This window comes from Ranitomeya imitator, chromosome 10, assembly GCF_032444005.1.
Source record: "Ranitomeya imitator isolate aRanImi1 chromosome 10, aRanImi1.pri, whole genome shotgun sequence".
Classification (NCBI taxonomy): Eukaryota; Metazoa; Chordata; class Amphibia; order Anura; family Dendrobatidae; genus Ranitomeya; species Ranitomeya imitator.
Genome location: NC_091291.1, coordinates 80,882,842 through 80,906,622, shown reverse-complemented (window position 1 = coordinate 80,906,622; position 23,781 = coordinate 80,882,842). Strand labels below are relative to the sequence as shown.

Here is a 23,781-nt window from a genome sequence, read left to right as displayed (position 1 = left end):
TGTGCATCGTGCAGACAGGGACATCTTCCTCGGCTTCGGTGTTTTCCACTCCGGGCTTATGATTTTCTTATGTGAGACCTCAGCCAAGGTCGAGGCGGCCTAAAAGAAAATGTATTGTATACACAGCGCAAGCAGTAAGTGCAGTAGTGAGGCGTCACAGCACTACAAGTCCCTGGAGTCCTGCCAGGAGTCCCTGCCTACTAAGATCAACCGCTGATTTATTGCTCGTTATGTAAGAGTAATTACGGCTTATTATAATTGGCAATGGCAGCGCTCCACCGTCATCTCATCCTACTGAGCAAACACACAAGCAGTCCCGCTCCCATCATACGGCCGAGACATGGTGACGTCCCCTGCACACCGCTATAGGACAGGCTCCCTGGTATCTCCGTGCACTGTTATGGGATGGGTATCCCTGTGTTTTCCTGTAATCCTAGAGAACACGTTGTGGACATTGGAATTAGTGAGCTTGTGGCCAATGGATGCTGTCTATGAGCCTGCACGTAACCTCATGGACGCCGTGGTCTACACAAAACATCACATTTTACTACTTTCCACCATATGTCATGTTTGTGTGCTTTTATTGATTATTTATTTGACGTATGTATATTTAGATATATATTTTTTTCTTCTTCAAGGGATGCAGAGAAAGGCAAGCAAATGTGGAAGAGGTACCTGGAGAGAGAAGACAGCAGAATTGTGGGTAAGTTGACGATTATGGAAAATGTTTATTTAGTTCAATCTGCAAATAAATCAGTATAGAGTAATAGAGATTTCCCTTCACCGGCTTTCTGTCTGGTTAGAATGGAGGCCAGACGATTCTTTGAGTTTATATGAACCAGTCTATGCTTTGAGATTTATATCAATGAAAACTCATTACAATTTTTTTTTACTTTATGATTGTTACGATGAGTGTATTTGTGCGGACTTGGATATATGTACACCATGTATGTCTATTTGTTCTTTAATTTTGTTATTGTTGTTACTTAATAAACAAATTAAAAAAAAAAAAAAAGAACAGCGGCCAAACGGAGTGAATAGTGACTCCATCAGCCTCATTAATGGGAACGGCTCTGGTGCTTCTGTCTAAATCACATTTTCTGAGTTTGAGACACAGTCTCAAACATGGGGTTAAGGGCACCTGTCATGTTCCTAAACACTATTAATGTTCGTGATGACTGGCTGTCTTACTGACAGCAGAGTGATTGGCCGTCTTACAGAGCGTGAGCGTGCTCCCTGCGGACTGTGCTTACAGCCGTCGCTCCCTGCGGACTGTGCTTACAGCCGTCGCTCCCTGCGGACTGTGCTTACAGCTGTCGCTCCCTGCGGACTGTGCTTACAGCCGTCACTCCCTGTGGACTGTGCTTACAGCTGTCGCTCCCTGCGGACTGTGCTTACAGCTGTCGCTCCCTGCGGACTGTGCTTACAGCCGTCACTCCCTGTGGACTGTGCTTACAGCTGTCGCTCCCTGCGGACTGTGCTTACAGCTGTCGCTCCCTGCGGACTGTGCTTACAGCCGTCGCTCCCTGTGGACTGTGCTTACAGCTGTCGCTCCCTGCGGACTGTGCTTACAGCTGTCGCTCCCTGTGGACTGTGCCTACAGCCGTCCCTCCCTGTGGACTGTGCCTACAGCCGTCCCTCCCTGTGGACTGTGCCTACAGCCGTCCCTCCCTGTGGACTGTGCCTAGATCCGTCGCTCCCTGTGGACTGTGCTTACAGCTGTCGCTCCCTGCGGACTGTGCTTACGGCCGTCGCTCCCTGCGGACTGTGCTTACGGCCGTCGCTCCCTGCGGACTGTGCTTACGGCCGTTGCTGACTGTGCCTACAGCCGTCCCTCCCTGTGGACTGTGCCTACAGCCGTCCCTCCCTGTGGACTGTGCCTAGATCCGTCGCTCCCTGTGGACTGTGCTTACAGCTGTCGCTCCCTGCGGACTGTGCTTACGGCCGTCGCTCCCTGCGGACTGTGCTTACGGCCGTCGCTCCCTGCGGACTGTGCTTACGGCCGTTGCTGACTGTGCCTACAGCCGTCCCTCCCTGTGGACTGTGCCTACAGCCGTCCCTCCCTGTGGACTGTGCCTAGATCCGTCACTCCCTGTGGACTGTGCTTACAGCTGTCGCTCCCTGCGGACTGTGCTTACGGCCGTCGCTCCCTGCAGACTGTGCTTACGGCCGTTGCTACCTGTGGACTGTGCTTACAGCTGTCGCTCCCTGTGGACTGTGCTTACAGCTGTCGCTGCCTGCGGACTGTGCTTACGGCCGTCGCTCCCTGCGGACTGTGCTTACTGCCGTCGCTCCCTGCAGACTGTGCTTACGGCCGTTGCTACCTGTGGACTGTGCTTACAGCTGTCGCTCCCTGTGGACTGTGCTTACAGCTGTCGCTCCCTGTGGACTGTGCTTACAGCTGTCGCTCCCTGTGGACTGTGCTTACAGCTGTCGCTCCCTGCGGACTGTGCTTACAGCCGTCGCTCCCTGTGGACTGTGCTTACAGCTGTCGCTCCCTGCGGACTGTGCTTACAGCTGTCGCTCCCTGCGGACTGTGCTTACGGCCGTCCCTCCCTGTGGACTGTGCCTACAGCCGTCCCTCCCTGTGGACTGTGCCTACAGCCGTCCCTCCCTGTGGACTGTGCCTACAGCCGTCCCTCCCTGTGGACTGTGCCTACAGCCGTCCCTCCCTGTGGACTGTGCCTAGATCCGTCGCTCCCTGTGGACTGTGCTTACAGCTGTCGCTCCCTGCGGACTGTGCTTACGGCCGTCGCTCCCTGCGGACTGTGCTTACGGCCGTCGCTCCCTGCGGACTGTGCTTACGGCCGTTGCTGACTGTGCCTACAGCCGTCCCTCCCTGTGGACTGTGCCTACAGCCGTCCCTCCCTGTGGACTGTGCCTAGATCCGTCGCTCCCTGTGGACTGTGCTTACAGCTGTCGCTCCCTGCGGACTGTGCTTACGGCCGTCGCTCCCTGCGGACTGTGCTTACGGCCGTCGCTCCCTGCGGACTGTGCTTACGGCCGTTGCTGACTGTGCCTACAGCCGTCCCTCCCTGTGGACTGTGCCTACAGCCGTCCCTCCCTGTGGACTGTGCCTACAGCCGTCCCTCCCTGTGGACTGTGCCTAGATCCGTCGCTCCCTGTGGACTGTGCTTACAGCTGTCGCTCCCTGCGGACTGTGCTTACGGCCGTCGCTCCCTGCGGACTGTGCTTACGGCCGTCGCTCCCTGCGGACTGTGCTTACGGCCGTTGCTGACTGTGCCTACAGCCGTCCCTCCCTGTGGACTGTGCCTACAGCCGTCCCTCCCTGTGGACTGTGCCTACAGCCGTCCCTCCCTGTGGACTGTGCCTAGATCCGTCACTCCCTGTGGACTGTGCTTACAGCTGTCGCTCCCTGCGGACTGTGCTTACGGCCGTCGCTCCCTGCAGACTGTGCTTACGGCCGTTGCTACCTGTGGACTGTGCTTACAGCTGTCGCTCCCTGTGGACTGTGCTTACAGCTGTCGCTGCCTGCGGACTGTGCTTACGGCCGTCGCTCCCTGCGGACTGTGCTTACTGCCGTCGCTCCCTGCAGACTGTGCTTACGGCCGTTGCTACCTGTGGACTGTGCTTACAGCTGTCGCTCCCTGTGGACTGTGCTTACAGCTGTCGCTCCCTGTGGACTGTGCTTACAGCTGTCGCTCCCTGTGGACTGTGCTTACAGCTGTCGCTCCCTGCGGACTGTGCTTACAGCCGTCGCTCCCTGTGGACTGTGCTTACAGCTGTCGCTCCCTGCGGACTGTGCTTACAGCTGTCGCTCCCTGCGGACTGTGCTTACGGCCGTCCCTCCCTGTGGACTGTGCCTACAGCCGTCCCTCCCTGTGGACTGTGCCTACAGCCGTCCCTCCCTGTGGACTGTGCCTACAGCCGTCCCTCCCTGTGGACTGTGCCTAGATCCGTCGCTCCCTGTGGACTGTGCTTACAGCTGTCGCTCCCTGCGGACTGTGCTTACGGCCGTCGCTCCCTGCGGACTGTGCTTACGGCCGTCGCTCCCTGCGGACTGTGCTTACGGCCGTTGCTGACTGTGCCTACAGCCGTCCCTCCCTGTGGACTGTGCCTACAGCCGTCCCTCCCTGTGGACTGTGCCTAGATCCGTCGCTCCCTGTGGACTGTGCTTACAGCTGTCGCTCCCTGCGGACTGTGCTTACGGCCGTCGCTCCCTGCGGACTGTGCTTACGGCCGTCGCTCCCTGCGGACTGTGCATACGGCCGTTGCTGACTGTGCCTACAGCCGTCCCTCCCTGTGGACTGTGCCTACAGCCGTCCCTCCCTGTGGACTGTGCCTACAGCCGTCCCTCCCTGTGGACTGTGCCTAGATCCGTCACTCCCTGTGGACTGTGCTTACAGCTGTCGCTCCCTGCGGACTGTGCTTACGGCCGTCGCTCCCTGCAGACTGTGCTTACGGCCGTTGCTGCCTGTGGACTGTGCTTACAGCTGTCGCTCCCTGTGGACTGTGCTTACAGCTGTCGCTGCCTGCGGACTGTGCTTACGGCCGTCGCTCCCTGCGGACTGTGCTTACTGCCGTCGCTCCCTGCAGACTGTGCTTACGGCCGTTGCTACCTGTGGACTGTGCTTACAGCTGTCGCTCCCTGTGGACTGTGCTTACAGCTGTCGCTCCCTGTGGACTGTGCTTACAGCTGTCGCTCCCTGTGGACTGTGCTTACAGCTGTCGCTGCCTGCGGACTGTGCTTACGGCCGTCGCTCCCTGCGGACTGTGCTTACTGCCGTCGTTCCCTGTGGACTAATCGGTGACTCCAGCATGAATACAAGCCGGCAGCTCTCTGGAAGAATGCAGTTCATTTTCTCCCTGTAGCCGCACTTTCAGGAAGGTGTCCAGGCAGCATTGTAACACTATTAACCTGCAGATTAACCCTATATCAGCAGGATGATGGCATTTGAGGATGTGACTGGATCCTTTAAATGGGATGTGATCCCAGCCTTAATACTGCCAGTTGTTAGGGTAGTTGTTTACATGCGTCTTCCTAATATTGCGTCCCACTTCCATGTACTTGTGCCCTAATTCTAGGATGTTTCTGTCTTGCAGAGCTGTTTGTAGGGCAGCTGAAGAGTTCTCTTACTTGCACTGAATGTGGATATTGTTCTACTGTATTCGACCCCTTCTGGGACCTGTCGCTGCCCATCGCTAAGGTATTATACCCGTGTATTAATTCTGGATGGATTTATTACATGGTACTTATGACCAGACATGGCCTTTTTAACAATTTGCGGACCACCGATCATTTTTAAGGGATCTGGGGATCTGCATATGTATCTGTAAGGATTCTTTATGGTGTCCTCGCTGAGCCAGCAGCTGCATGGGGGTCAGGCCTGTGCCGGAGCGGGGAGCCTTACATGGGACTGCATCGTCTGCTGACTGATCCGCTTTAATTGCCGCTGTCAGACAGTCTTTAGTCACAGATGACGTCAGGTGTCGTGCGTCATGTAGAGTAGGTCTACAATGTGGATCGCTACAAACAGTCCAATGTTAGGCCATGACTAATAGTTACCTCATAATAGTATAAATAGTCTGCGGAAAATACACATTATAAGGTAGTACTGATTGCAGATCGTTTTTAAGGCTATACTGCCTCATGTAAGCGTCCTCTGTGAGTATGGCCCCTTCATCAGTGGTAAGAGGCGCAGATCACAGACACAGGGGGTGCCAATGATGGCGCTAGGTTATAGCCGCTATTCCCCACTGTCACGATAGTTTGGTGGCCTCCTGAGGTAATAGTCCAGGCATTGTCATCAATATCACAATCATAACAGACGCATTATTCTGTGTCCTGTGATGACGATCTGAAGTAAATAAGTAGCAGATTGGGCATCGTGCAAGCAATTGATGGAAGAATGATGGGTGTCAGAATAGGTGACAGTGGGCCGGTATAAATCTGGAGTTTAGCCCAAGACAATATAATTATACCATGAACCTCCATTATGAAACATGCCCCATTGTCTATCTGTCACCAGCTGTTTTGCTACAACATCTGGGAGCAGCATGAAGTAGGGGAAGAGAACCTGATTCCAGCAATGCATCACTTACTGGGCAATTTTGATTACAAGCTGTTTTATCCAGCAGTTCTCTGAATGCTGAGCTCTATATAACCCCGCCCTCACCACTGATTGCCAGCTTTCTGTATAGGCAGGAAGCTGATGGGATCGGGGTTGGACTACCTGGCAGCAGACCAGGTAGTCCTCTAGTGGTAGCTGATAATCTCCTGCTGATAAAACAGTGATTATTGAAACTATACTAAGCAGCCCAGTAAGTGATGCACCGCTGGAATCAGGGTCTCTGCCCCTATATTACGCTGCTCTCAGATTAGGTAAGACAAATCTGGTGACAGATTCCCTTGAAGTATTGTTTCTCCATACCATGTACAGTAGATTGATAAGTCGGTGCAGGCAGTCAGTAACTTCTTGAGCACCACTGATCGTGATGAATGACTTCCATATGCATCTCTCTTCTACAGAAAAGTGTTCCTGAGGTCTCCCTAATGGACTGCATTCGCCTCTTCACCAAGGAAGATGTGTTAGATGGGGATGAAAAGCCAGTAAGTGTCTCTGGTGATTGGTATAGGCAAGTGTCAGATGTGCAGAGAAGCATTGGTTTATGGTAGTGTGAATGTGCAGTACATGGTGTCTGTGTAACACCCAGCAGGACTGTGAGTGCCGTACATGAATGTCAGCCAGTGCTCACGAGGCAGGACATACAGAGCGTTCTCGCTGTAGGGCAGCCAGGTATTTACAGGCGCTTCTCACTAAACTAGAGTATCATCAAAAAGTGAATTTATTTCAGTTCTGCAATACAAAAAGTGAAACTTGTATATTATATCGAGTCATTACAAACAGAGTGATCTATTTCAATTGCTTCTTTCTGTTAATGTTGATGATTATGGTTTACAGCCAATGAAAACCCAAAAGTCATTATCTTTGTCCACCAATGAGATGTTGTAGGGTGGGCTTTATTCTTTATTAAACGACCTCTATATGATCCTGGATTGTGGAAAGAGAAGCTCAGCCTGAGGGTCTATGTGTAATATGAGTCGGAGCCTTTAATGAATTCTTTCTTTCCCTTGTCAGACCTGCTGTAGATGTAAAGCTCGACGCAGATGTACGAAGAAGTTTACCATCCAGAAATTCCCCAAGATCCTTGTACTACGTATCCTTTCCAACGGAATCTGCTCTTTGTGCCATTGTATTGGTCCTAATGTCTGACCCTGGCTGCACCCTGCCATCCTACATCTCAGTACAGATGTCTGTCCCTGGCTGCACCCTGCCATCCTACATCTCAGTACAGATGTCTGTCCCTGGCTGCACCCTGCCATCCTACATCTCAGTACAGATGTCTGTCCCTGGCTGCACCCTGCCATCCTACATCTCAGTACAGATGTCTGTCCCTGGCTACACCCCGCCATCCTACATCTCAGTACAGATGTCTGTCCCTGGCTGCACCCTGCCATCTTACATCTCAGTACAGATGTCTGTCCTTGGCTGCACCCTGCCATCCTACATCTCAGTACAGATGTCTGTCCCTGGCTGCACCCTGCCATCCTACATCTCAGTACAGATGTCTGTCCCTGGCTGCACCCTGCCATCCTACATCTCAGTACAGATGTCTGTCCCTGGCTGCACCCTGCCATCCTACATCTCAGTACAGATGTCTGTCCCTGGCTGCACCCTGCCATCCTACATCTCAGTACAGATGTCTGTCCCTGGCTGCACCCTGCCATCCTACATCTCGGTACAGATGTCTGTCCCTGGCTGCACCCCGCCATCCTACATCTCAGTACAGATGTCTGTCACTGGCTGCACCCCGCCATCCTACATCTCAGTACAGATGTCTGTCCCTGGCTGCACCCCGCCATCCTACATCTCAGTACAGATGTCTGTCCCTGGCTGCACCCTGCCATCTTACATCTCAGTACAGATGTCTGTCCCTGGCTGCACCCTGCCATCCTGCATCTCAGTACAGATGTCTGTCCCTGGCTGCACCCTGCCATCCTACATCTCAGTACAGATGTCTGTCCCTGGCTGCACCCTCCCATCCTACATCTCAGTACAGATGTCTCCCTGGCTGCACCCTCCCATCCTACATCTCAGTACAGATGTCTCCCTGGCTGCACCCTGCCATCCTACATCTCAGTACAGATGTCTCCCTGGCTGCACCCCGCCATCCTACATCTCAGTACAGATGTCTGTCCCTGGCTGCATCCTCCCATCCTACATCTCAGTACAGATGTCTGTCCCTGGCTGCACCCTGCCATCCTACATCTCAGTACAGATGTCTGTCCCTGGCTGCACCCTGCCATCCTACATCTCAGTACAGATGTCTGTCCCTGGCTGCACCCCGCCATCCTACATCTCAGTACAGATGTCTGTCCCTGGCTGCACCCTGCCATCCTACATCTCAGTACAGATGTCTGTCCCTGGCTGCACCCTGCCATCCTACACCTCAGTACAGATGTCTGTCCCTGGCTGCACCCCGCCATCCTACATCTCAGTACAGATGTCTGTCCCTGGCTGCACCCCGCCATCCTACATCTCAGTACAGATGTCTGTCCCTGGCTGCACCCTGCCATCCTACATCTCAGTACAGATGTCTGTCTCTGGCTGCACCCTCCCATCCTACATCTCAGTACAGATGTCTGTCCCTGGCTGCACCCTGCCATCCTACATCTCAGTACAGATGTCTGTCCCTGGCTGCACCCCGCCATCCTACATCTCAGTACAGATGTCTGTCCTTGGCTGCACCCTGCCATCCAACATCTCAGTACAGATGTCTGTCCCTGGCTGCATCCTGCCATCCTACATCTCAGTACAGATGTCTGTCCCTGGCTGCACCCTGCCATCCTACATCTCAGTACAGATGTCTGTCCCTGGCTGCACCCTGCCATCCTACATCTCAGTACAGATGTCTGTCCCTGGCTGCACCCTGCCATCCAACATCTCAGTACAGATGTCTGTCCCTGGCTGCATCCTGCCATCCTACATCTCAGTACAGATGTCTGTCCCTGGCTGCACCCTCCCATCCTACATCTCAGTACAGATGTCTTCCTGGCTGCACCCTGCCATCCTACATCTCAGTACAGATGTCTGTCCCTGGCTGCACCCTGCCATCCTACATTTCAGTACAGATGTCTGTCCCTGGCTGTGATAGCACACAGCCATTTTCCCGTCACCATCGGTTCTTCAGGCCTCTGACATTTACTCTGTTGTTTATGTGAAGTAGACACGTGGATTATGTAGAAGGATTCTGTTACGGGTTTATCGCAACAGAGAGGAGCCAGAAGACGGCAGCTTCTGGTTGTTCCTTCTCCTGCACTAAAAAGAAGCACATCACCTTCTTTTTAAACGGTGTACATTTCTTTTGGCAGTACAGGGGTTAATCAGCCATGTTGAGTGCTCTGGGAGCTGGGGCTCTCAGCTGTGTACAGTTAGTCACTCCTATCCCCTATATAATCTGGGTCCTGACTGACACATTGTCAGAGCTAGCTTATGCTTCATGGCTGGGAGGATAGTAGTTGGTGATTATTAGAGTAAGAGTTTGGAGGAGTTATCTGTGACTGTTGCTTGGGTTTGCCAGTGTGATAATTTCCTTTCTTCTCCTACTTTGGTTATATTCCATCCTCCACTCCCCAGTGCATTCGTCTGTTATGTTGGTGAATATCTGTATGCCTGATATTTTCCCTTTCCCCTGTTCGTGTTACCTTGTTCGTCTGGTGTACTACGGTGCACAACTGCTCCTCTCTTCCCTGGGTGGGGAAGGGTACAGACCAAGGGCGGATTCAGGAGATAAGGCAAAGTACGTGGCCTTGGCATCTTCACCTTCAGAAGTAGTCCGGAGAAAAGGGCAAGCTAGGGCGCCCCCTAGTGTTAGGGACTAGGAAAGAGCCCCTGGTCCTGGGTCACCCAACAGCAGAGTTGACAGATTGGCTTATGGAGAAAACCCCATCTTGATTGAATCTGGGCTGGTTGTTAGCTGATTTACACCAGGACATGAGTAGCCCCTGTGGATCAGCGGTTGTTGCTGGGGAAAATGCAGCTGCACATAGATTTCCCCTGCAGTGAAGGAGGAAATGTATTACATGTCAGCCAGCATAAGAAATAAGGAGTCTTGTAATACAAGGACGGGCTGAGGCCATCAGAGCAATAGCTGCTCTGTACACGGGCCCTCCGATAAATCATTATCTTTCATCATCTTCCGGTTCCCAGTCTCACAAGCCCTCAGCTTGGAAATAACCCCTTATCAGACATTGTCCTTCAGATCTTACATATGGGTCGCATGGCTAAGTGCTGAGGAATCGGCATTGTCACATATACAGCAATGTAGCTTTAGGAACAGCTTGTCGTGCTGGGTTAAGCCCGTACAACCCACGACACACTTGTCTACTCCTCATCCTAATTACCTGGGGGCCACGGCCTTACCCTGTTTCTAGTGTTGTGCACATTTTGTTCCTTGACCCTTACCTGCCACAGATCTGAAAAGGTTCTCTGAAGGTCGCATCCGGAGCAGCAAGCTTTCCACCTTTGTGAATTTCCCTCTAAAAGATTTAGACTTGCGTGAATTCTCCTCAGAAACCAGCAGTAAGTGACCGCGGTTTACGTGTCTGACACCACACCACTGCCCTGCTAGGGCACGAACATGTCTCACCAGAATCAATACACAAAATGTCTGTGTATACGGTATGCAAAATGGCAGTGTATGTGTCTGTATATATACTACTGTGCAAAGGTGTTAGGCAGGGGATGAAAAATGCTGCAAAGCAAGAGCTTTCATAGATAGAAGTGTTCATAATTTATTTTTATCAATTAACAAAATGCACAGTGATTGAACAAAAAAAGGAGACCTGTCCACAGGTCCTCTGTAGACGTGGACTTCCGTAGAACCTTCTCTCTCCATGTAATCCCTGACAGATGTGATGGTGAGATGCTGCTGTATGGGGGCCATAGCCACACTCCACATAGACACTCTTTACTGTACCCCTCTCTACACCTTTGACCACCAAACTGCCTTCTGTACAGCCAGATATTTTATTTTTGACTCCCCTGTCCAGAGCACCTGCTGCCATTTTTTGTACCCCAGTTCCTATGTTTTCATGCATAGTTTCAATGTAGAAGATATGATGTTGTTGTTGTTTTTTTTTTCTGTAACTCTTCCATGAAGATAACCTCTGAACAGTAGATGTGTGTGGGTGCAGCTGGGCTTAGCTGGTTGCTGCCAGTTCTGAGCTGATGGCACTGCTGGACATCTTCCAGTTTAGAAGGAAAGTAAGCATGGTGCATCTATCATCTGCTGCACTAATCTTCCTGGGCCAATCCCTGCGTCTATGCTCCTGAACGTTGTCCATTTCTTGGTGGCCTCAATGCTGATAAATATAGACACGTGCTTATCCATCATACAATACCAGCAGGGAGGCGTCTGATTGGCTCCAGATTTACTCTACAGCAGGACAACTACCCCAAATATACAGTCAGTGTCATCAAAATCTATCATAAGTGGAAAGAAGAACAAGTAGTCCTGGAAGTGATGATCTGGCCCCACACGGCCCTGATCTCACCATCATCGAATCTATCTGGGATCACAGTAAGAAACAGAAGGATTTGTGCGAGCCTGCGTCCACAGAAGATCAACTCCCCGCCGAGTGCCTATGTGCAAATATATCTAGAAAAATATTAACTAGTGACACTTCTATTTTTTAAACATTTTTATTTTGCAACATTTTTTACACAGTCTAAATACCTGCACTTGAGGAAAGATACATAGCAAATCAGAAAAAGTATACCACATTTCTACATTTGCTGATATTATTATTATTTACACCTACTACATATGGGAATACCCCTTTAACCCCTTTCTGACCTCAGACAGGATACTACGTCCGAGGTCAGATCCGCTGGTTTGATGTGGGCTCCGGCGGTGAGCCCGCATCAAAGCTGGGACATGTCAGCTGTTTTGAACAGCTGACATGTGGCCCGCAATAGTGGCGGGTGGAATCACGATTCACCCTCTGCTATCAACTAGTTAAATGCCGCTGTCAAACGCTGACAGCGGCATTTAACTAGCGCTTCCGGCCATTAGGCCGGAAACGAGTGCATCACTGATCCGGGGTCACATGATCGGGGGTCAGCGATGCGTCGGCATGACAACCAAAGGTCTATTGAAGACCTCTATGGTTGTTGATGCCGGCTTGCTGTGAGCGCCACCCTGTGGTCAGTTCTCATAGCAGTGCAGTAATTCTACTACATAGAAGTGATCTGAGCTTCACTCCTACGTAGCAGAGCCGATCAGGCTGTGTCAGCTTCTAGCCTCACATAGAGGCTATTGAAGCATGGCAAAAGTTAAAAAAAAAAGTTTGAAAAAATCTGAAAAAAAAAAAATGTAAAAGTTTAAATCACCCCCCTTTCACCCCATTCAAAATAAAACAATAAATCTACACATATTTGGTATCGCTGCATTTAGAGTCGCCCGATCTATCAATAAAAAAAAGGATTAACCTGATTGCTAGATGGCGTAGTGAGAAAAATATCTGAAACACCAGAATTATGTTTTTTGGGTCGAGGCGACATTGCATTAAAATGCAATAATGGGCGATCAAAAGATTGTATCTGCACCAATATGGTATCATTAAAAACGCCAGCTCAGCACGCAAAAAATAAGCCTTCACCCGACCCGAGATCACGAAAAATGGAGACGCTACAGGTATCGGAAAATGGCGCAATTTTTTTTTTTCTTTAGCAAAGTTTGGAATTTTTTTTCACCACCTAGATAAAAAGTAACCTAGTCATGTTTGGTGTCTATGAACTCGTACTGACCTGGAGAATTTTAGCATTTAGTGAAGCTAGCAAAAAAGCCAAACAAAAAACAAGTGTGGGATTTCACTTTTTTTGCACTTTCATCACCGTTTTCTGTTACATGGCATGGTAAAATCATTGATGTCGATCAAAAGTACAACTTGTCCCGCAGAAAATAAGCCCTCACATGGCCAAATTGAGGGAAAAATAAAGGTATGGCTCTGGGAAGGAGGGTAGTGGAAAACGAAAATACTCCGGGTCATGAAGGGGTTAAAGATCCTGCAAGTTTGATTTCAGACTGCCGATCCTTTTGCTCCCTGAGACTTATCATCTCACTTGTCTGTCACAGAGGGGTCTGTCAGCAGTCCTACATGGAGTTGTGTGGGGGCTTATCCGTGGTTGGCTGCGCGTCACATGTAGTAAGGCATGTGAGACACTGGGACCCTTTGGAATACTTTGCCTACTGCGCCACCTATTGGCTGCATCGCAGTATTTATGACCCTGTTACTAATGTGTAATGATATGTCTTGTGCCGCGTATGTTACATTATCTCTCTGTGAGCCTTCGATATTTCGGCTCGGGGTTTCGTTCATTATTGGACTTTCATGTGCAGTCCCTCTTACTGTAGTTGTGTTTCTGTCAAGAAGGACTTTTTTGATCAAAATACATACATACATTTGTTAAGTTTTGAGACCAAACCATTCCTGAATTCTGTTGCACCATACTGTATGTCATTTATTTGCTAGAAAATAGCTGTAATTTTCAGTATGTGGACGGGACGTTACGACTGATTCCAGCATGTATGAACAAGCTCCACTTCAGCATCTTTAATGCAGTATTAAACCCTAGTGCTTTTACACACTTTGGCTTGGAAGACAATAAAGATCTAAGCTGTTTACTATTTTAAATCAAAATGTATTATCTAATCATTTTATTTAATTAAAGGGTTATGCTCTTGTTTCTAAAATGTTTTAGTTAGTTGGCTTTAAGATAGGCAAGTGTACAACTGACTTTTGATATCTGCAGCCAATCGTTCATAGTGTACAGCTGGATTCCAGTGAGATGACCAGAGACCTTATGTGCAGTAGTCACATTCCAGGAAAAGAGTTAACTCCTGACATCCTAGTCATCACCCTCCTTCTCAGAATATGTATTGTTCATGCATCGTGTTTTTTTTTGTCAAGATTTTCTGAAGCATTTCAATTCTTTTTATAGCATTTGTCACCCAATAAATGAATTTAAAAGTAGCATGAAAATCTCCTGCCAATACTGAACATGTGCACATACACTTAGTGGTTATCAGTCTTGTAAAATCACTGGGCCGGACACCCACCATCCAGGGCAGTTGTCATTATCACTGCTCTCACTTTCCTGGGCTGAGTGTGCTTGTTCAGAGGCCATCTTATCTCTATATGATATGTAGTGATATCTGTAGTCTCACAACAAACACAGGCCATTAATGTGTAGCATCAGGACACAGCTCTTAGTTTTTATCCATTATTTCATCACATATCCACATTATGCCTGCTAATCAAGGCCATTAGTATGGGACATTGATGCAGAAGGAGGTTTTGATCCAACACCCTGTCCCTACGGCAGCAGCACTAGACATCCAGGTCATGGCGGTGCTGTGGCCACATAGCCTGTGTCTTCATCAATTTCTGAAGCTGCAGTAAAAATGACCTGATGGTTGTGTTATATACAAATTGTGTAATGGTTCCTACATTCTTTTCAGCTCACGCAACCTATAATTTATATGCTGTGTCCAATCACTCGGGTACCACCATGGGAGGACATTATACGGCTTACTGCAAAAGCCCTAACAATGGAGAGTGGCACACTTTCAATGACTCAAGGTAATTATCCAATTGTTTCTTTTTTAGAAAGGTGAAGGTAACATCCGGATTTGTCCCTATTCTGTAGATAAATATATTTATACTAGATGGTGGCCCGATTCTAACGCATCGGGTATTCTAGAATATGCATGTCCACGTAGTATATTGCACAGCTCACGTAGTATATTGCCCAGTCACGTAGTATATTGCCCAGCCACGTAGTATATTGCCCAAACACGTAGTATATTGCCCAGCCATGTAGTATATTGCCCAGTCACGTAGTATATTGCCCAGCCACGTAGTATATTGCCCAACCACGTAGTATATTGCCCAGCCACGTAGTATATTGCCCAGTCACATAGTATATTGCCTAGACACGTAGTATATTGCCCAACCACGTAGTATATTGCCCAGTCACGTAGTATATTGCCCAGCCACGTAGTATATTGCCCAACCACGTAGTATATTGCCCAGCCACGTAGCATATACCCCAGCCACGTAGTATATTGCCCAGTCATGTAGTATATTGCCCAGTCATGTAGTATATTCCCCAGCCACGTAGTATATTGCCCAGCCACGTAGTATATTGCCCAGCCACGTAGTATATTGCCCAGACACGTAGTATACTGCCCAGTCACATAGTATATTGCCTAGACACGTAGTAAACTGCCCAGACACGTAGTATATTGCCCAGCGACGTGGTATATTGCCCAGCCACGTAGTATATTGCCCAGACACGTAGTATACTGCCCAGTCACATAGTATATTGCCTAGACACGTAGTAAACTGCTCAGCCACGTAGTATATTCCCCAGACACGTAGTATATTGCCCAGTCACGTAGTATATTGCCCAGCCACGTAGTATATTGCCCAGCTACGTAGTATATTGCCCAGCCACGTAGTATATTGGTCAGTCACGTAGTATATTGCCCAGCCACGTAGTATATTGCCCAGTCATGTAGTATATTGCCCAGTCACGTAGTATATTGCCCAGCCACGTAGTATATTGCCCAGTCACGTGGTATATTGCCCAGCCACGTGGTATATTGCCCAGCCACGTGGTATATTGCCCAGCCACGTAGTATATTGCCCAGTCACGTATATTGCCCAGCCACGTAGTATATTCCCCAGCCACGTGGTATATTGCCCAGTCACGTATATTGCCCAGCCACGTAGTATATTCCCCAGCCACGTGGTATATTGCCCAGCCACGTAGTATATTGCCCAGGCACGTAGTATACTGCCCAGTCACGTAGTATATTGGTCAGTCACGTAGTATATTGCACAATATCCCTGTTAAAAAAAAGAATTAAAATAAAAATAGTTACATACTCATGTTCCGGAGCCTCCAGATCGAAGCGGCCGGTTACCGATGCTCCTCGCGCGCTCTGGTCTGAAGAGTGCATTGCTGTCTTGCGAGATGATGAAGTAGCGGTCTCGCGAGGAGCATCCATAACCGTCCGCTTCGATCCGGGGTCAACGGAGGGTGAGTATGTAACTATTTTGTATTTTTTTAAATTATTTTTAACATTAGATATTTTTACTATTCATGCTGCCTAGGCAGCATGAATAGTATAAAGTAGGTCACACAGGGTTAATAGCAGCGTTAACCGAGTGCGTTACACCGCGGTCAACGCTGCCATTAACCCTGTGTGAGCGCTGACTGGAGGGGAGTATGCGGGAAGGAAGGAGCGGCCATTTTCTTCCAGACTGTGGCCGTCGCTGACTGGTCGTGGCTGTTTTGCCGCGACCAATCAGATACTTGGATTTACATGACAGACAGAGGCTGCGACCAATGAATATCTTGTGACAGACAGACAGAAAGACGGAAGTGACCCTTAGACAATTATATATATAGATGCTGTATATCCCATGATGGTACAGTGACTGTCCCTAGGAATCAGTGAACGTGTCTCCTAGTGGAACATTTCTGCATTTTTTCTTTTAGTCATTGTTATAACTCTGAACTATGAAGAACACTAATATTCAATCATAACTTGCTTTTTTCTTATTTTCTTCTCTTTTTTTTTTCTTCTTTTTCAGGGTCACAGCAATGTCTTCCAGCCAGGTCAGGAGCAGTGACGCCTATGTGCTATTTTATGAGCTATCGGGACCGTCCTCCAGAATGTAGCCTGCCGGCTAGTTATGGCTGGAGAAAAAAGACAAGTGACACCTACAAAGAGGCTCACACCTAACGCACATTTATACTGTAGTGAGCCACAAGACGTTCACCAGCATTACATTCACTCACCGGGTGCCTTACCTGCACAGCCAAAAAGCAGTAGGATTGTCGCCTTATACTGGGTCCTCGGGCCAGTGGACGGATAACAAAGCCAGAACAATTTCCGGTTCCGGACAAGAGAAGGTTGCGTTGGCTACTGAATAAAACGTGCCCCTTCACGCTGGATGCCGTATGTAGAGCAGTGTCGCTCTGCACAGTGATGTTGCTCTGGACACCGTATTGTTGCCGTATTGTTGCCGTTGCTCTATTTGGGTGTTAGCAGAGGAACCTTCATAGACTTTGTTTAAATCATATTTAATACCATTCTCAGGAAAGCTGCTTTATGTGACGAACATCTCGTTAATGTGAGAACCCCCCCATTGTGATTGTTAGGGACTATCTCATTTACAGGAATAGTATTCATTTATTAAATGGTGGCGCCTACAGTGATAAAAAGTATTTCAAGAACCACAGTGGAGTGGGCCCGCCACCATGGATCCGAAGTCTGGTCACTATTGTAAATAGTCACGGCAATTTGATGTGATGTGTGTTTTTACTAAATCAACTGGAGCCCTCCGCTCAGGTCATATTGCAGTTATATGATAAGGAAACTATTTCCGCAGTTCAGTATGTAGCGTGTAAAAAAAAAAAAAAGTGACCACTCGTAACGTCACTCCAGGCAGAGTTTTTTTGACAGTTCCTGAGGTTTCCATGAGATGGAATTGTGGGGTATTAGGAACAAAATTATTTATACACTGCTTAAGTGTTGTGTGGCATCCACAACAGTGTTATACGGTCGGACTGAAGACAAAACCAGCTATTTTTTTTTTTTATAATTGTTTTTTTTATATATTTTTATGCATCAGGAAGCGCAGTGTTTGTGCGGTCATATTTATTCTGAAAGGTGAAGTAATAGAAGTGAATGACAAGTGTAATCATATATCTGACGTCAAAGGTCAACTGTGAACAGGTAGAAGCTGGAGCCGCCGGTGTCAACGTACCGGGTAGGCCATCGTACCGGGCAGGCCATCATACCGGGCAGGCCATCGTACCGGGTAAGCCATTGTACAGGACAGGCCATCATACCGGGCAGGTCATTGTACAGGACAGGCCATCGTACCAGGCTGGCCATCCTGTAGTGCTTACTATTCCTCTCTGTTAAGGTCCTTCTTTTACATAGGCCAAAAATGGGCCAAATGAGTGTTGGTAAGAATGATTGTCCCGAATGTGAAGATTCGGTAATTGTTCACCCCATTATTTAATTAGGAGCCTATCTGATTAGGTAAACGGGAGATGTGCTGCTGGCAAAGTGCAAACGATTTGGGGAAGAAATGATCGTATTAACCCCCAACAGTTTGCGATGACCTGGGTGAGCAGGCTTCAAACAAGCACTTGATCGATTAGTTATATGTATGGATTGTGTGTTGTGGCCAGAAATGCTATTGTCTAGAAGGAAGCCAATCTCTGGACGTCCTTGTGTGCCTGACTGCTAGCTAAGAGCTGCTGCTCATCGAGCCTTTGTAGAAAGGGTTTTGAAGACTTTGCGATAAGGTTTGTTACCCAGTGCACAGCCCACTTAATAGATCATCATGAGGCGTAAGTGCTGATTGCACTGATGTAGTTGGATGGAGGACAGTTTCACGCCGGCCACACTCTCATCCGTTCAGTATATGGCTCCTAGTAATGGATTCTTGATGGCAGATATGCAGAAATCACATAAAGCATCTCACAAGTAGCTTTGACTTCTACAAAGAATGACAGTAGGATTCTCCAAGTGCTCATAAGAAAAGGTGAGGAACGTGGGAGGAACGAGGACCCTTTCACATTGCAGTATTTTTATTTGGTCACTATTTCCAATAAGTATCTGTAAGTCAAAATCAGAGTTGGGTTAAATGCAGAAGAGTTGCAAATCTTTCTATTCTATTTCTGGTGTCTCTTCCACTCCTGGTTTTGGCTTACAAACACTGATGTGATATATGAAAGTGTGAACGTGATCTTATGTCGATTATCGGATTCGGCTCTGGTTTCCCAGTGCTTACTGGTTAGTATGGGCAAATGCTGCATTTTACTTTTGCACTAGTTTTGATAAAAATCCCTAATTGTGTGACAGCTAATGTGTCTGTGCTTCTGAGCGCTCGGTCACCCCATATGCTCTTCTCGTGGACTCGTGGCATTTACTCCATGCACTGGATCATTTTTTAGCTATATCAATTGTGCTACATTTGATCTAGCAGTATTAGCAATAACCGGTTGTATTTGCACTGTAAAGAACTACTGAGTGTCCATGTACTGTAGAGAAGCGCATGTTTGTTGTGTAATGTGTAAGCGTGAGCGTGTGTAACACTAATGTATTGCCTATACTGTAGTGAGCTGGAACTATACCTGCTGCATATCTCTTAGACAGTGAGTATTTTGGGGACGTCCACAACCCCTCTCAGGCCACACTGAGCTGGTGCTTACCATGTAAGTGTGTAGAATTTGTACCGAGTTCTGATGTAACACTAAGGACCCTATGTGTTCTATGCAAATGTACATACTGAATTATACTGTTTTAAAACATGGCTGACTCCTGTGCTTTCTTCTGTACATTCACTGCATAGTTTCTACTCTAAGAGATGAATTACAAAACACTAATACTATTTTTTTTTTTTCCAAATTAAACTTTTATACCCTGTAGGCTTCCACAGGTTAAAGAGGGTGTCTGGCCTTGGGGTACAAGTCTGCAGTGACTCTTATGTGAATGCTCACAGTGCACACTATCAAGATTCTCTGGGGCTGGCGCCAGGAGCTAGCAGTCATGTGATCGCAAGTTTGCAATTTGCTACACATGCCCAATCTCTCTGCGTTCACTGGTATTGAGCAAGGCAGCGCACATATAGTTGGCAAATAACATACGGTACTTGCAGTTACACGCCTACCTACTCCAAAGAATCCTGACAGTGTGCACACTGCACAAAATGAGGATTCACAAGCCTTCCCCCAGGACATTGTCTCTTCAGAATGTGCTCTCTGTGTCCCCACAACTCCGTTATGCTGGCACCTTATTCTGATGGCTTCCCTCTGTTCTGTCTCGTTACGTGCTGACGCTCTTCACATCACGACCTGCAGTGCTCCTGGTTCTCCGGCAGACTTGGTACTAACATTAGTTGGAACCCAATGATGGCCTTCCTAAATTAATAAGTCAGGCGGACATATAAAGTGAGTGCTGACTGTTACAGCCCCTTAGCCGACATAATTATTGGAGTGAGCTGCAGAGAAAATAAGTTGAGCAAACTGATTGAAGCAAATCAGTTTTAGAAATTGGTGGACTTTCTCATAATGTAGCTATTACATCACATGGTGTAGCAAAGCCAATCAGTAGGGACAATCACAGCCTGTATAAAATGCAGCTGCAATTTTGTGGTGAATCTGGATAGTGAGATGACAAAAACTCACAAATATAAAGCAAACTGTATCCTCCGGATCACAGCTGGGGCGTCCAAATAATCAGTATCCGAGACCGGTTGCTGTGGGCGACTGCACCACCGTGTCACGCTGAGGGGGCGCCAGGTATTCACTTCACTTGGCTCTGTATTGACTGCACACATAAGCCGGATGTTGCACAGTCACCTGCTCTGCAGCTTGCAAACCAACACACTGACACATCCAACCGTTGCTGCAGGGTTTTTAAATGAGATCTGTGGCCATGGGCCACTAGTAAGACGCAACTGGAGAGAGTGAACTGCCGCACTACCATCCTGTAGTTCACTCCAAAAATTAAAGCCCATGCCTGGTTTTCTTAAATCTGCTTTGGGCAAATAGCTTGTCAAAGACCAAACTTTTATTCTGCACTGCAACCACAGCTATTTCTGTAACTGCAATACACTCCAGCGGCCACAATACGCTTCTATGCACATCCTGGGGGATACATACCGTCACTTGCATAAAATTCCCCTCACTGCCTCACAATATACAGTGGGGGAAAAAGTATTTGGTCAGCCACCAATTGTGCAAGTTCGACCACTTAAAAAGATGAGAGAGGCTGTAATTAACACAACAATGAGAGTCATATTGAGAAAACAAATCCAGAAAATCACCTTGTCTGATTTGGCCAGATTTATTTAGCAAATTATGGTGGCAAATAAGTATTTGGTCACCTAAAAACATACGAGATTTCTGGCTCTCACAGACCTGTAACTTCTTTGAGAGGCTCCTCTGGCCCCCACTCATTACCTTTAGTAAAGGCGCCGGTTTGAATTTATCAGTATTAAAGACACCTGTCCACAACCTTAAACAGTCACACTCCAAACTCCACAATGCCAAAGACCAAAGAGCCGTCGAAGAACACCAGAATAAAAAATGTAGCCCTGCACCAGGCTGGGAAGACTGAATCTGCAATAGGCAAGCAGCTTGATGTGATGAAATCAACTGTGGGAGCAATAATAAGAAAATGGAAGACATACAAGACCACTGATAATCTCCCTCCATCTGGGGCTACACACAAGATCTCACCCCGTGGAGTCAAAATGATCACAAGAATGGTGAAAAATGGTGTCCCCCTGCTTAAGCCAGTACATGACTGGGCCCGTCTGAAGTTTGCTAGAGAGCATTTGGATTATTCAGAAGAGTATTGGGAGAATGTCATATGATCTGATTAAACCAAAGTAGAACTGTTTGGTAGAAACAAAACTCGTGTTTGGAGCAGACAGAATGCTGAGTTGCATCCAAATAACACCATACCTACTGTGAAGCATGGGAGTGGTAACATCATGCTTTGGGGCTGTTTCTCTGCAAAAGGAAAAGGATGACTGACCCGAATACAGGAAAGAGTGAATGGTGCCATGTATCGTGAGATTCTGAGTGCAAACCTATCAGCAAGGGCATTGAAGATGAAATGTGGATGGGTCTTTGAGTATGATAATGGTCTCAAGCACACCGCCAGTGCAATGAAGGAGTGGCTTTGTAAGAAACATGAAGGTCCTGGAGTGGCCTAGCCAGTCTCCAGATCTCAACCCTATAGAAAACCTTTGGAGGGAGTTGAAAGTCTGTGTTACCCAGCGACAGGCCCAAAACATCACTGCTCTAGAGGAGATCTGCATGGAGGAATGGGCCAACATACCACCAACAGTGTGTGCCAACCTTGTGAAGACTTACAGAAAACACTTGACCTCTGTCATTGCCAACAAAGGATATATAACAAAATATTGAGATGAACTTTTGTTAATTACGAAATACTTATTTTCCACCATAATTTGCAAAATAACATAGTAACATAGTAAGGCCGAAAAAAGACATTTGTCCATCCAGTTCAGCCTATATTCCATCATAATAAATCCCCAGATCTACGTCCTTCTACAGAACCTAACAATTGTATGATACAATATTGTTCTGCTCCAGGAAGACATCCAGGCCTCTCTTGAACCCCTCGACTGAGTTCGCCATCACCACCTCAGGCAAGCAATTCCAGATTCTCACTGCCCTAACAGTAAAGAATCCTCTTCTATGTTGGTGGAAAAACCTTCTCTCCTCCAGACGCAAAGAATGCCCCCTTGTGCCCGTCACCTTCCTTGGTATAAACAGATCCTCAGCGAGATATTTGTATTGTCCCCTTATATACTTATACATGGTTATTAGATCGCCCCTCAGTCGTCTTTTTTCTAGACTAAATAATCCTAATTTTGCTAATCTATCTGGGTATTGTAGTTCTCCCATCCCCTTTATTAATTTTGTTGCCCTCCTTTGTACTCTCTCTAGTTCCATTATATCCTTCCTGAGCATCGGTGCCCAAAACTGGACACAGTACTCCATGTGCGGTCTAACTAGGGATTTGTACAGAGGCAGTATAATGCTCTCATCATGTGTATCCAGCCCTCTTTTAATGCACCCCATGATCCTGTTTGCCTTGGCAGCTGCTGCCTGGCACTGGCTGCTCTAGGTAAGTTTATCATTAACTAGGATCCCCAAGTCCTTCTCCCTGTCAGATTTACCCAGTGGTTTCCCATTCAGTGTGTAATGGTGATATTGATTCCTTCTTCCCATGTGTATAACCTTACATTTATCATTGTTAAACCTCATCTGCCACCTTTCAGCCCAAGTTTCCAACTTATCCAGATCCATCTGTAGCAGAATACTATCTTCTCTTGTATTAACTGCTTTACATAGTTTTGTATCATCTGCAAATATCGATATTTTACTGTGTAAACCTTCTACCAGATCATTAATGAATATGTTGAAGAGAACAGGTCCCAATACTGACCCCTGCGGTACCCCACTGGTCACAGCGACCCAGTTAGAGACTATGCCATTTATAACCACCCTCTGCTTTCTATCACTAAGCCAGTTACTAACCCATTTACACACATTTTCCCCCAGACCAAGCATTCTCATTTTGTGTACCAACCTCTTGTGCGGCACGCTATCAAACGCTTTGGAAAAATTGAGATATACCACGTCCAATGACTCACCGTGGTCCAGCCTATAGCTTACCTCTTCATAAAAACTGATTAGATTGGTTTGACAGGAGCGATTTCTCTTAAACCCATGCTGATATGGAGTTAAAGAGTTATTCTCATTGAGATAATCCAGAATAACATCCCTCAGAAACCCTTCAAATATTTTACCAACAATAGAGGTTAGACTTACTGGCCTATAATTTCCAGGTTCACTTTTAGAGCCCTTTTTGAATATTGGCACCACATTTGCTATGCGCCAGTCCTGCGGAACAGACCCTGTCGCTATAGAGTCCCTAAAAATAAGAAATAATGGTTTATCTATTTCATTACTTAGTTCTCTTAGTACTCGTGGGTGTATGCCATCCGGACCCGGAGATTTATCTATTTTAATCTTATTTAGCCGGTTTCGCACCTCTTCTTGGGTTAGATTGGTGACCCTTAATATAGGGTTTTCATTGTTTCTTGGGATTTCACCTAGCATT

General features: G+C 47.5%; 1 protein-coding gene across 2 annotated transcripts in view; it reads left to right on the top strand.

Moving 5' to 3' along the window:
• USP2 (ubiquitin specific peptidase 2) overlaps positions 1-19,421 on the top strand; it is a 127,086-nt gene extending 107,665 nt beyond the window's left edge. For both annotated transcript variants that reach the window (XM_069742655.1, XM_069742656.1), the window contains 7 exons: positions 639-703; positions 5,065-5,168; positions 6,491-6,571; positions 7,101-7,179; positions 10,497-10,604; positions 14,548-14,668; positions 16,691-19,421. In XM_069742655.1, the coding sequence (XP_069598756.1) occupies positions 639-703; positions 5,065-5,168; positions 6,491-6,571; positions 7,101-7,179; positions 10,497-10,604; positions 14,548-14,668; positions 16,691-16,778 (646 nt within the window). In that variant the 3' untranslated portion in view covers positions 16,779-19,421. The remainder of the gene's footprint in view (positions 1-638; positions 704-5,064; positions 5,169-6,490; positions 6,572-7,100; positions 7,180-10,496; positions 10,605-14,547; positions 14,669-16,690) is intronic.
• The last annotated feature ends 4,360 nt before the right edge of the window (positions 19,422-23,781 follow it).